Source organism: Peromyscus californicus, unplaced genomic scaffold, assembly GCF_007827085.1.
Source record: "Peromyscus californicus insignis strain IS unplaced genomic scaffold, ASM782708v3 Scaffold_82__1_contigs__length_181997, whole genome shotgun sequence".
Classification (NCBI taxonomy): Eukaryota; Metazoa; Chordata; class Mammalia; order Rodentia; family Cricetidae; genus Peromyscus; species Peromyscus californicus.
This window is the reverse complement of record NW_026294598.1, coordinates 40,538-51,571: the sequence shown is the minus strand read 5'-3', so window position 1 is coordinate 51,571 and position 11,034 is coordinate 40,538. Positions and strand designations below refer to the sequence as shown.

The window sequence follows — 11,034 nt, the reverse complement described above, 5'->3', positions numbered from 1 at the left end:
TTCTTCTTAAAATTTAACCTTTCTGACAAAATTCTGTGTGCAAAGGCAGCAGCACCCACATTCCCTGAGAGCACACACAGAAATCAGAAAGCAGGTATAAAATGTCCCCAATCAGTGACTTGGGACACAGCAGAGATGCAGAAACCATAAACTTTTACAAACAGATCAAAACTTAGTTTCTCCTTTCCTGCTTTGTGAGGGTCCATTATTCCTTCAGATCATGGAAATCTCTACAACCTGGTATGAGGTTTCACTGCCCTGCTTTGAACTGTACACAAGCATTTTGAATTGCATCTTAACACAGCTGTAAGAAGTTCTAGTGACCCCTTCCTCACATTCCATTCCCTGAGATCATTCAATAAAAAATACCTGCAACTCTATCTGAAATATTGGGAGGAATCTGAGGGGTAGCCACAGCTGAAAGTATTTCACACACTGGGTAAGTAATATACTTACCTACACCCAAGGCACAGCAGGGAATTGTTACCTCACCAATGTCTCCAATGAGGCATTCCTTATACTTTCCAGGTTTCATTCTAAAATTCCAGCATTTCACAATTTAGCAGTGACACAAATGTTGAGATTCTCATTTAAGTTTATTTTAAACAGTGAGAGTACTTCTTGTGGATTCACTTGCAATTGCTGTATATAAATAATGACATCTCTGCAACCAGTTTAATACTTTTGGTTGTTAATGAAGACACTTCAAATCCAACCACCTAAATTTTCCTTGTTGAAACTTTGTGTGTGGAATCTACATAATTATAAGTACACTTTGCCAACTAGTTCTCCATCAGTTCATTTGTTCAAAAAATCTACTATATAACCATAGGATGTACTATTGCATCAGCTCCCAGGGGAATGATTGTTAGCAGGTGTCAGCACAACAGAAGGGCATTAAAAGTTCACTGTAAGGTTAGTAGCTAGGAAAGAGAAATAATGGAATAGACTCTGAATTTACTTACAAAACAGTACAGTAAACAGAAGAAATCTTGCCTGATAGGGTAATTTCATACCACCTTATGACTGGCAAACTCCACTTGGATGTTACCATTACATTTAAACACTTCAACTTAGTATAAAATGCAGTATGTGTTTCATAGAATTAATACTCTAAACATTATCCTTTGACAGGAAGACATTCCACCTTTCATAGTGCCTCTTTCTTGGAACAATCTATATTGAGCAAAAATATCCCTAGGAAAAGGAACAGGGTACATGGTTTCTTTCACATTGATATAAGATGAATCAATTCCATTTTCAGTAGGACATGGGTATGCATGTAATTTTGTATATTAAATGTTTATACTATGCATTAATGCAGAGAATTTATTTTGAAAAATAAGTGAGAAAACAGTGGAGAGAAGTACACACTCATGTGACATGCATTCAAAAAAAACTTTACCTTGACAAATGCATCAGAAAAAAAAAGCCTTGTTAAAATTGAGAGGTAATGTAAAGGTTTGGGATCACCACAAAAGAAGCATTTGTAGGTGAACAGACAACAAATCTCACCTCCATACACACATTTACCTGAGAAAAAGCCATCACTCTTTGTCTTTCCTTCTGGATCCTCTTAGAAGACTTTATCTCAAAATTTCACCTTCCTGATAATATTTTGGGTTTCAAAGCAAGAACAGCCTTTTATATTTTCTACCACGCTAAGAGACTAGAAGGAAGGATCAAAAAGCTCACACTGTGTACTATAACATAGCAGAAATGTAGAAGAACATGAGCTCCCAGTGGCAGACAAAACTGAAGGTTCTACTTTCATGCATTCTGGTTGGTTGACTGTATGGCCCGCATCATGACTGACTTAAATACAGACCTGGCTACACGTTAAATTGACATGCTGAAGCTAGCAGAGTCAGGTTGGTCTTTCAATTGAGGCTGAACACAGCTGACATTGATACGCATTAAGAGCCCTTGCATTCTCTTTCTCTGGGATTGGTGATTAAAACAAATGAGCTTTCCATGGAGGATAACAGACAGCACCTGTGGGGTAGTCTCAGACAAAACTGGGCTAAAAAATTAATTGCTTGTGTTCGACAATCATGAAGGCAATGCATTTCCCTCTAAAGTCTCCACTGACTTTTCCCATTGGTTACAATAATACAATTTATAATACTAAGATTATGAAACTGTGCAACGAGACTCAAGATTAAAACTTTTCACAAATTTATTTTCACAGTGATATTACTTCACCCAGGGTCACTGTTAAGTAACAATGGGTGAAAAAAAATGAGAAGAACCAGGTAATATTCTTTCCAATATGTGAGTTCTCAGGAACCCTCTAATACTTTAAGATTTTAGTGAAGAAAACTAAATTCCATTCTCTAAAATCATTGTTTTGTTGGCAATTTAAAAAATAATGATGGATACAAAAATCTCTTCATATTTAAGGCTGCTTTGCAAAACAAGATTTCATTAATTTAATTTCAAAAGGAATGAATGGAATGCTCCCTGGAAGTGACATTGGCTATGTAGAATTCTACAAACATACTCAGTTTATTTTTGTTTTCTACATGAATGGATAGTAATTACTCAAACACCATTAATATTTGTAACTAGGCAAAAATTTATTTTTATCTTTTTCTTGCATGAAGATAAGGTATATACTAGAATCAGGGTTGTATGAAATGCATGTCTCTGTGCAGAAATGAAGAATGCAGAGGAACTCCATTGTGTTGTTCAAATGTTAATAATGAGTTTTTAGTTACTACAACCTATGCAGATTTTTTCAAGAGGATTCTAATAAACACCAATTCCTCTCATAAGAAAGTCATAATTTTAAAAGCCCTAACCAGGATTAAAGAGAAATTATTCCTAAACTGAAGAAGATGCAATGACTTTCTTTGGATAGGAAATTCTGCAGCATAACCACCTCCTTCGTAAATGAATAAAGCTCTTACCACAATCCAGATATGTATGTGAACACTCTGCAGAAAGAACACAGACTGGAACCCAGAGTAGGAGGAAGGAAATAAAACTGGGAGTAGAATTAAATCTAATCAGTTTAGAGAAATAAAGAGAAGCATAATGATAAAAAAGTCACATGCTTCTCCTTACAGCAAGCATAACAAATTACAACTATGTTAATTTGCCTGTATTTTCCCAGAAATTTATTTCATAACTGCATGCAAAGTAATAGTTTCCTCCAAGACATATCTGATTATCTGGATTTCACAGTTATAAGATGCATGTTATCATCAGTCTCTGATTCTACAGTGTGAATTTCACACCCACAAAGGGTGCATGAGACTCACAGAGAATAGGTGAAGAATCTGTGTGGTCAGTGAAAAGATACCTTCTTTAATCATGCTTTTACCATGAGGTTCTATACCAAAGATTTATAATTTAAAATCAAGAAGAATATATGTTTGGTACAATTTGACTGGCTGTGTTTCCATTCATTGTCATAAGGCAATGAAACACTCTGAGAGCATGGCAAACATATGTTTCACTATGCTTGAGTTAATTCCTGCTTCTTTTCTCCTAATAAACTCAGATCTCTATCTCAGTCAACCTGCAATTATAAGTCCTTTCTAAGACATGAATAATCTATTCCTCATGAATTCTTCCTCCCTTTATCATTTAAGTTTCATTTTATTGATGGCTCCAAATATTACAGTTCTGAGGAAAGGAAAAAAGTCATCTGAACTGGTTTAGGATATATTGGAAATGGAAAGTACTGTGAACTTTACTTGAAATTTTAATAAAAGGGAACAATATACCTCCATGCCTACACATAAACAAGTTTGCATATGATTAAAGTCAGACACATGACAAAGCAGGTATGCAGTGAGGAGAATCTTACATTATTCAAGCCTGTACTTCAGTATAGAGACCCACCAGTTCCTTGCACCTTAATACTCAACTACTCCACTTAATTGACACATTTGGGAAGCCCCATTATGATTGAAATAACTTGTTCCATAATGGCACTTCTCCTTAACATGTGACAAAGTCATTTGTTATACATTACCAAAGTTTTCTAAGGACAGAGCTAACTTCCTTCACACTGTGTTAAGGATCTACAACACAGAAACATACATACACCATACAAACATGTATACACACAACATTAATGAAACAGAAGCTCCATAAACTGTTCTGTACTGTTGAATTATTGTGCTTCCACAGCCCTCTGCTTACCTGCATAGTTGTGATCTCAAATATCTGTTATCTTGTGAAAAACCCTCCATTTTGATTCAGGTCTTTGAAGATGAATTCCTTAATCCAGATCATACCCAATTCACAAAGAATTTAATAATCACCAACAAACTTCAAACAGTGCTTATTTACACTGTTGCATTTGTTCAATACTTCCAGAACACATTACAATTTCTTCACAGGTGCATTTTTATCAACTTGTACAAGACAATTACCTTCCATGTCTTCTGGAACTTTGAAAATGTTCATCAGTAGTATTGTCTTTCCAACTGTACCCTAAAATATAGTATCAGAAAATGGATGATATTTTATTGGAAACTGTGCAAAATTTAAGTTACTATCTTCAGTGACTCTTTGAAGCATGACTGATTTATTCACCTGATTCTCCTTTCTCAATGAAATTACTGAAGAGAATCAATAACCAAGGAACTATTATCCCCTTATTTTAAAACATGAAGGAGTATTCAGTTTTATATATAGTAGTGAGGTTCCAGTAGGTCTCCAGCATCACATCTTTGTAGAGATTCTTCTGGAAAGGATCCAGCAAAGTCCACTGTTCTCAAGTGAAGCCAACATGCACATCATCATAGGTCACTGCATTCTAAAACATCCCACACATGTGTACAACAGAAAGCATTGTAAATGTATACTTTCTTGACAGTGTAGTAATATAATTCTGATCCTCCCAAAATATTTCATAACATAGACATTGCAATAAAATCACCAAGTCACGTTAGATGAAAACTGAATAGGAGGTTTATCTCTGTCAATTCTGTACCCCTTGAAGGAGATATTACTTTGCAAGAGAAATGTCTATTAACATAGAGAGACAAGTAAACATATCAACAGTACAGAGTATACATGAGTGAAAATGTATGAATAATTATGAACTACAGAAAACAAAAGTAGGATGGGTAGACTAGGTGTAATGTTCATACCTTTAACCCAAGCACTCAGAAAGCAGAGGCAGGTATATCTGCCTCTGAGTTGAATAGAAGTCTAATCTATGAAATCAGGTCCAGAAAAGCCAGAACTATACATTAAGACCTTGTCTTCCATGCAAAAATCAACAAAAAATACAGAAGAAACTCAGAGGTTTTTACTGAAGTTTCTAAAAAGAGTGTTGGATTCATTACAGTTCTGTTTTCATCTTCAAGAACATGAAGTGCCCAATTCAAACTGTAACATCAATAAGATTTTGACAAAAGGCACTGCACATTGTAACAGTTATAAATGGACAGATGAGAACTTTAGAAATATAAATGTTGATCAAGTATAATCAACACAGGGCAGGAGAGATGGTATAGCAGCAAAGAGCTCTTGCTTGTTTTGCAAGGAGGTGGGCTCAATTGCCCTTGCTTACATGGGAGATCACAATTATTCATTATTCCAACCTCAGGGTTTCTAAGACCATCATTTGATCACTGTGAGGACCAGGTACCCATGTGGTATATATCCATGCATACAGGTAAAATATTCATATTCACTTAAAAATTCAAACAAAATACAACAGGCAGGAAGGTCATACACTCGCTATCCAATGACTCAAAAGGCACAGGCTGTATTAATGTCATGAGTACATGCCATTCTGAGAAACAAAATGACGCTCTCTGCCAAATTTTAAAGTACAAGATAAAGGTGAAAATCTGTAAAATAGCATAGGTTTGACATGTACAGAAATCAACATCTCAAGCCCATCACCGAATAATATAAAAACAAAAAAGCTAAGAATGTTGGACCTCCTTTCATCCCCAGATGTGGGGGCCAGAATCAGCTGGATCTCTGAGTTTGAGGCTAGCCTGATGTACAGAGCTCCTTTCAGGACATCCAGGGCTACACAGATAAAACTTGTCTTCAAAAACAAAAAAAAAAAAATTAAAAGAGCAGGCTACCAAACTGCCTTATCAATGAATTACAATTGCTTCTACTCTATCTTATGTGATTTGGAGATAGAGTCTATAATGTTGGTGAAGGTATGACAGAACAGGAAGGAAATTGGCTGATTAATTTCAGCACAACACAGTATACAGAACAAACAGGAAATGTGTTGAGACTGTTGAGATGCATATCACATGTACAGTGAGGAATTTAATCCAGAAAGTCGCCTCCTACTCAAAGTTTCAAAAGCATTTTAAAGAAATCACCAAGGAGAAATGTGTGTCCAAATTAAGTACCTTATCTGGGAGGTTTTTCAATCAATTACGTTCTGACCCAAGTCATTAAGGCTCATGATCATTCATGAAAAAAATGCATTTATTCATTTCAGTGATCCTCATACTCTGAAATAGCCCTTACATTGTTAAAATGTCCAAAGTCTCTTCTGACACTCAAAATGATCTCTTGATGGTGACATCATGTAAAATTAGTAGAGTTACATCTTTTGAACATACAATGGCACACAGTCCCATTCACATTCCAAAACAGTGAAATGGAGACACACTGAGGGAAGGTTGAATGACGGAAAGACTGAAGCACAGCAAAACAAAAAACAAATCCTGTATCTCTGCTCAGATGCAAGAGGCTTCAGTTCCAAAGGGCTTAGATGGTCCTTTCCCTGCAACTTCTCATACATCTCTCTCTGTTTACTTCTACTCCCTATATGCAGCAAGGTCTACATGGAAGATATCTCATAGCTTATGTATCTCAACATCTTGTGGTGACAAAATGCAACCCAATTGTGTGGAATATTATTTTAAGATGTTTTATATTTGTGTATGCTGTGGAACATTTGTTTTAATGATGCAAAGATGTGTTGCATTTTTTATGGTGCATTTGTTTAACTCTGTGAAGCTGTGATACATTTCCTGTCTAAAATTGGTCTAATAAAAAGCTGAATGGAAAATAGCTCATCAGGAAATGATAGGCAAGGCTGGCAGTCAGAGATAATAAATGGGAGAAGAAATCTGGGCGTAAAAAAAGGAAGAAGCAGCAACGAAAAAAGAGGACACCAGGGGCCAGCCATTCATCTAGACAGCAAGCAATGGAGTAAGAAGTAAAGAAAGGTATACATAATAGAGAAAGATAAAAGTACAGAGCTGGGTTTGGGGATTTAGCTCAGTGGTAGAGTGCTTGTCTAGCAAGCACAGGACCCTGGGTTCAGTCCTCAGCTCAAAAAAAGGACAGAGCCAAAAAGTAGATGGGATAATTTAAGGTGAGAAAAGCTGGCCAGAAACAAGTCGTTAAGGCCAGGCAATTATAAGAAAGAATAAGCCTTTGTGTGTGTGATTTATTTTAGAACTGGAGAGCAGGCCATCAAAAGAGTAAAGAGTTAAAAAGGAATAAAAAACACCAGGCTTAATACTCACAACCTCCTGCAGTGAACCCTCCCAAACTCCTCACATGGTTTCTGTCTCTGCCAATCATAGATGCCTTCAAAAATGCTGAACTGTAACCAGAGGTTAGGAATCCATAATCTTAAATTTTGATTCTCTATTGTTTCCAGGAGAAGCAGATGATGTGATATCCTGCAAAGTTTGACTTCTTGATTTGGATTGACTAAAACATGCTTGGACCACAGGTGAAGCCAGTTTTGTATGAAGTTGCTTCCTGGGACTAGAAATCACTTTGCTTACTCATTTCATAACTTCAAGCACTAGGTAAATAGAGCATTAACCTTAGGGAACCTTCCATTAACCTTCATGCTTCCATTTTCTGTATAATGGTGATAACGTCTTTGAAAACCTTTGCCTTTTTCAGCACTTCACTGTCTTCTGAAACTACCTTCTCATTTTCATTTGTTTCTGCCTCACTTGTTTTCTTTCATTGTTCACCTGAATGAGTCTATAAAAACCCTCCAACAGATTCAGTATTCCATTTAAGAAACTAGCCCATTATTTTTAAATTCTACATTAATAAATATCCTGGGCATTGACAGAATAAGAAATGATTCGGAGACAAAATATCACACAAATGATGGTTAGCCTAATTTTTATTGAGTCATTTAGACTGAAATCCTATAATCTCAATCTCCACTTTCTGCCATTACTCTTAATTTTCCCATCTTCCTGGTCATACATGATGGACCATTAATGTTCTGTGTGTAACTTTCTACGGTTTTTGCCAAAAAAGGTCCTGATATCTTCCACATTCTTCCAAAAGACAAGCTTCTCAGGTTCTACCTAGCAACAAAATCACTGTTGGTGTTATATTTTTTGTTCTAACTTGCTTTTATCCTGCTGTGATTAAAGCCTCTAACTAAAAACATATCAGGCAATGAATGGGTTTATTTGGCTGATTGCGTCAGATCACACTCCATCACCTCAGGAGATCAGGATAAAAACCCATGCTAACAATTGAAGGCAAAACCCACAGGCAAAGATTGCTTTCTGGTGTTCTCTCTTGGCAGTAACTGTCTCATGTTCAGTTGGCTCCCTTTTCTAGCCCAGGCCCACTTTATTAGGGTTATTGTCACTGTAAGGAACATGTAAGACCTAGGGTGAACAGGAGTGATAAGCAATAGAATGACTTAAGTAAACCACAAATGGAGTAGTGATGAGCTATAATCTATGTGTGCAAGTAGGGATAAGACTAGAAACCTAGCCAGAAAGGGATATAAAATGAAGCCTCAGACCTGATCAACAGATCTCATCAGACCCTTGCATGAGACGTGAGATCTTGTCCCCAGTGCAGACATGGCTAACTGGAGGAAGGCTTACTCAAGATCCATAGGAACAGATGTGGCAAGTCTGGACCTGTACACCTGGAGAGGTACTCCTGCTTCTATTTGGAAGACAGGATAAATATTACTTGTAATCTTACTGTGTGAATAAATGAGTTTTATACCATGTCTGAATCAAGAGTGATTACTCCCCTCCCCCCATAACTGGGGTATGCTCTTGCTACAGTCACCCTAGGTGGAATAACCATTCCTGCTACCCTACGTGGAGGAGCCTTCTCATTTCAAACATCAATCAGCAAAATCTCTCACAGACATGACAGTTTCTGGCTATTATAAATAAAGCCACTATGAATCTAGTTGAGCAATTGTCCTTGTGGTAGGGTGGAGGACAATCATTTGGGTATATGCCCAAGCTGGGTCTTCATGTAGATTGACTACCCATTTTCAGAGGATTGCATATTTATTTTCCACAGTGACTGCACAAGTTTGCACTTGTCAAAGCAGTGACTCCCCTGACTCCATGTCCTTGCCAGCATTAGCTATCATTTATATTATTGATCTTCTCATTCTGGCAGATATAAAATGAAATCTCAAAGGAGTTTTTAATATGCATTTCCCTGATGGCTAAGAATGTTGAACACTTCTTGGAGTGTTTCTCAGCAACTTTAGATTCTTGTACTGAGAATTCTGTTTAGAGGTATGTCTCATTATAAATGGATTATTTGGTTTGATGTTGTCAAGATTCTTTAGTTCTTTATTATCCTGAGTGAGTCAAACATGGTTTGACAAACATGGTATGTACTCACTTATAAGTAGATATAAGTAGTTCAGCAAAGTACAATCATAGTAATCACAGTTAATCACAGTAAAATTCATAGATGCTGCGGGGCTAAATAAGAAACAATGGCCCTAGGAGAGATTTGCATCTCTCCCTTGAAAGTGGGAATAGAATAGATTTTTTGGGTGCACTGATGGCAAGTTGGGATGGGAACAGGAAGGATCAGGTGAGTAAGGAAGAGACAAATGAGGAGAAGGTAGGGAGAGATAACTGGAATAGGGGAGCTTTTAGCAGGGTTTATGAAAATAGTGCAATGTAAACAACCTGGAACCTGGGCTGGGAGATGGCTCAGGGGTTAAGAGCACCGACTGCTCTTCCAGAGGTCCTGAGTTCAATTTCCGGCAACTGCATGGTGGCTCACATCCACGTTTAGTGAGATCTGGTGCCCTCCTCTGGCCTACAGGGACACATGCAGGCAGAATACTGTATAGATAATAAATAAATCTAAGAAAAAAACATCTTGGAACCTATAAGGGTGACCCTAGTTAGGACTCCAAACAATTAAGAATATGGAGGCTGAACTAGCAATTTTCTGTAACTACATAAGGCTCCAATGATGGAACTGGGACACCAAGCCAGCCACAGAACATTCAACTGAAACTTGACCTGCCTACAAGGTATGCTGGATCAAGGGTGCCAGGCCACCAGCACATGAAATTTTCACAGTCCCGTCATTCCAATTAGTCTCGTCTGTCTTAATTCCCAACACTTCAATTAGTAAATGCTTAGAAATTACAAAGTCACTCCTCCTACTATAATCAGGTTCTGTTTTTTTTTAATAATGGTGACTTCAGCAGCTTATTACCTACCCTCTTTTCCACAGTAGTGTGCACAATAAACTATTCCTTCCATTCTGGTCTGAAGGTAGAAACCATGCTCCAAATGCAAGTCCTTTCCTTTTACAATGGATATTAAATTGGATGATCCAAATGGGTAGTTTTTAAACCTAGAGGTGATACAATCATTCAATTTAAGATTTTGCAGCTGTAATATGGAGGACAGCAAGATCACTGACCTGGAGAGCAACACACTGGGACCATGGCCATTTGTGTCAACATAAGAGAGCTTGTGTCAGAAACATCTTTCTAAAATGATTAAAATGCAAGTGTCCTAGAATCAATACGCCTTCCAAGGGAGAAATCACTCCACACAATTAAGAGATTAATACGGAAAAAAATCTCTTTAATGAAAGCATGCATCCATCTGTGGCTAATGCTCAAAGAGGAACCAGCCTAGAAGAGATCTTGCATTCCCCATATTCCATCATCCTTGTGACAGTTGGATTCAGGCTTCAGATTACACTTTGAGTAATTCAAATTGGGACCAAATACTGCAACTCCACTCACTTAGACCAATGGGAGACTTACACAGCAAAGACATTTCCAAAATTATTTCTTAAATAACC

General features: G+C 37.2%; 1 protein-coding gene across 1 annotated transcript in view; it reads right to left on the bottom strand.

Moving 5' to 3' along the window:
* Positions 1–4,384: 4,384 nt before the first annotated feature.
* LOC128102850 (zinc finger protein 431-like) overlaps positions 4,385–11,034 on the bottom strand; it is a 33,490-nt gene continuing 26,840 nt past the window's right edge. Inside the window, exon 3 of the mRNA XM_052726743.1 lies at positions 4,385–4,449. Coding sequence (XP_052582703.1) covers positions 4,385–4,449 — 65 coding nt within the window. The remainder of the gene's footprint in view (positions 4,450–11,034) is intronic.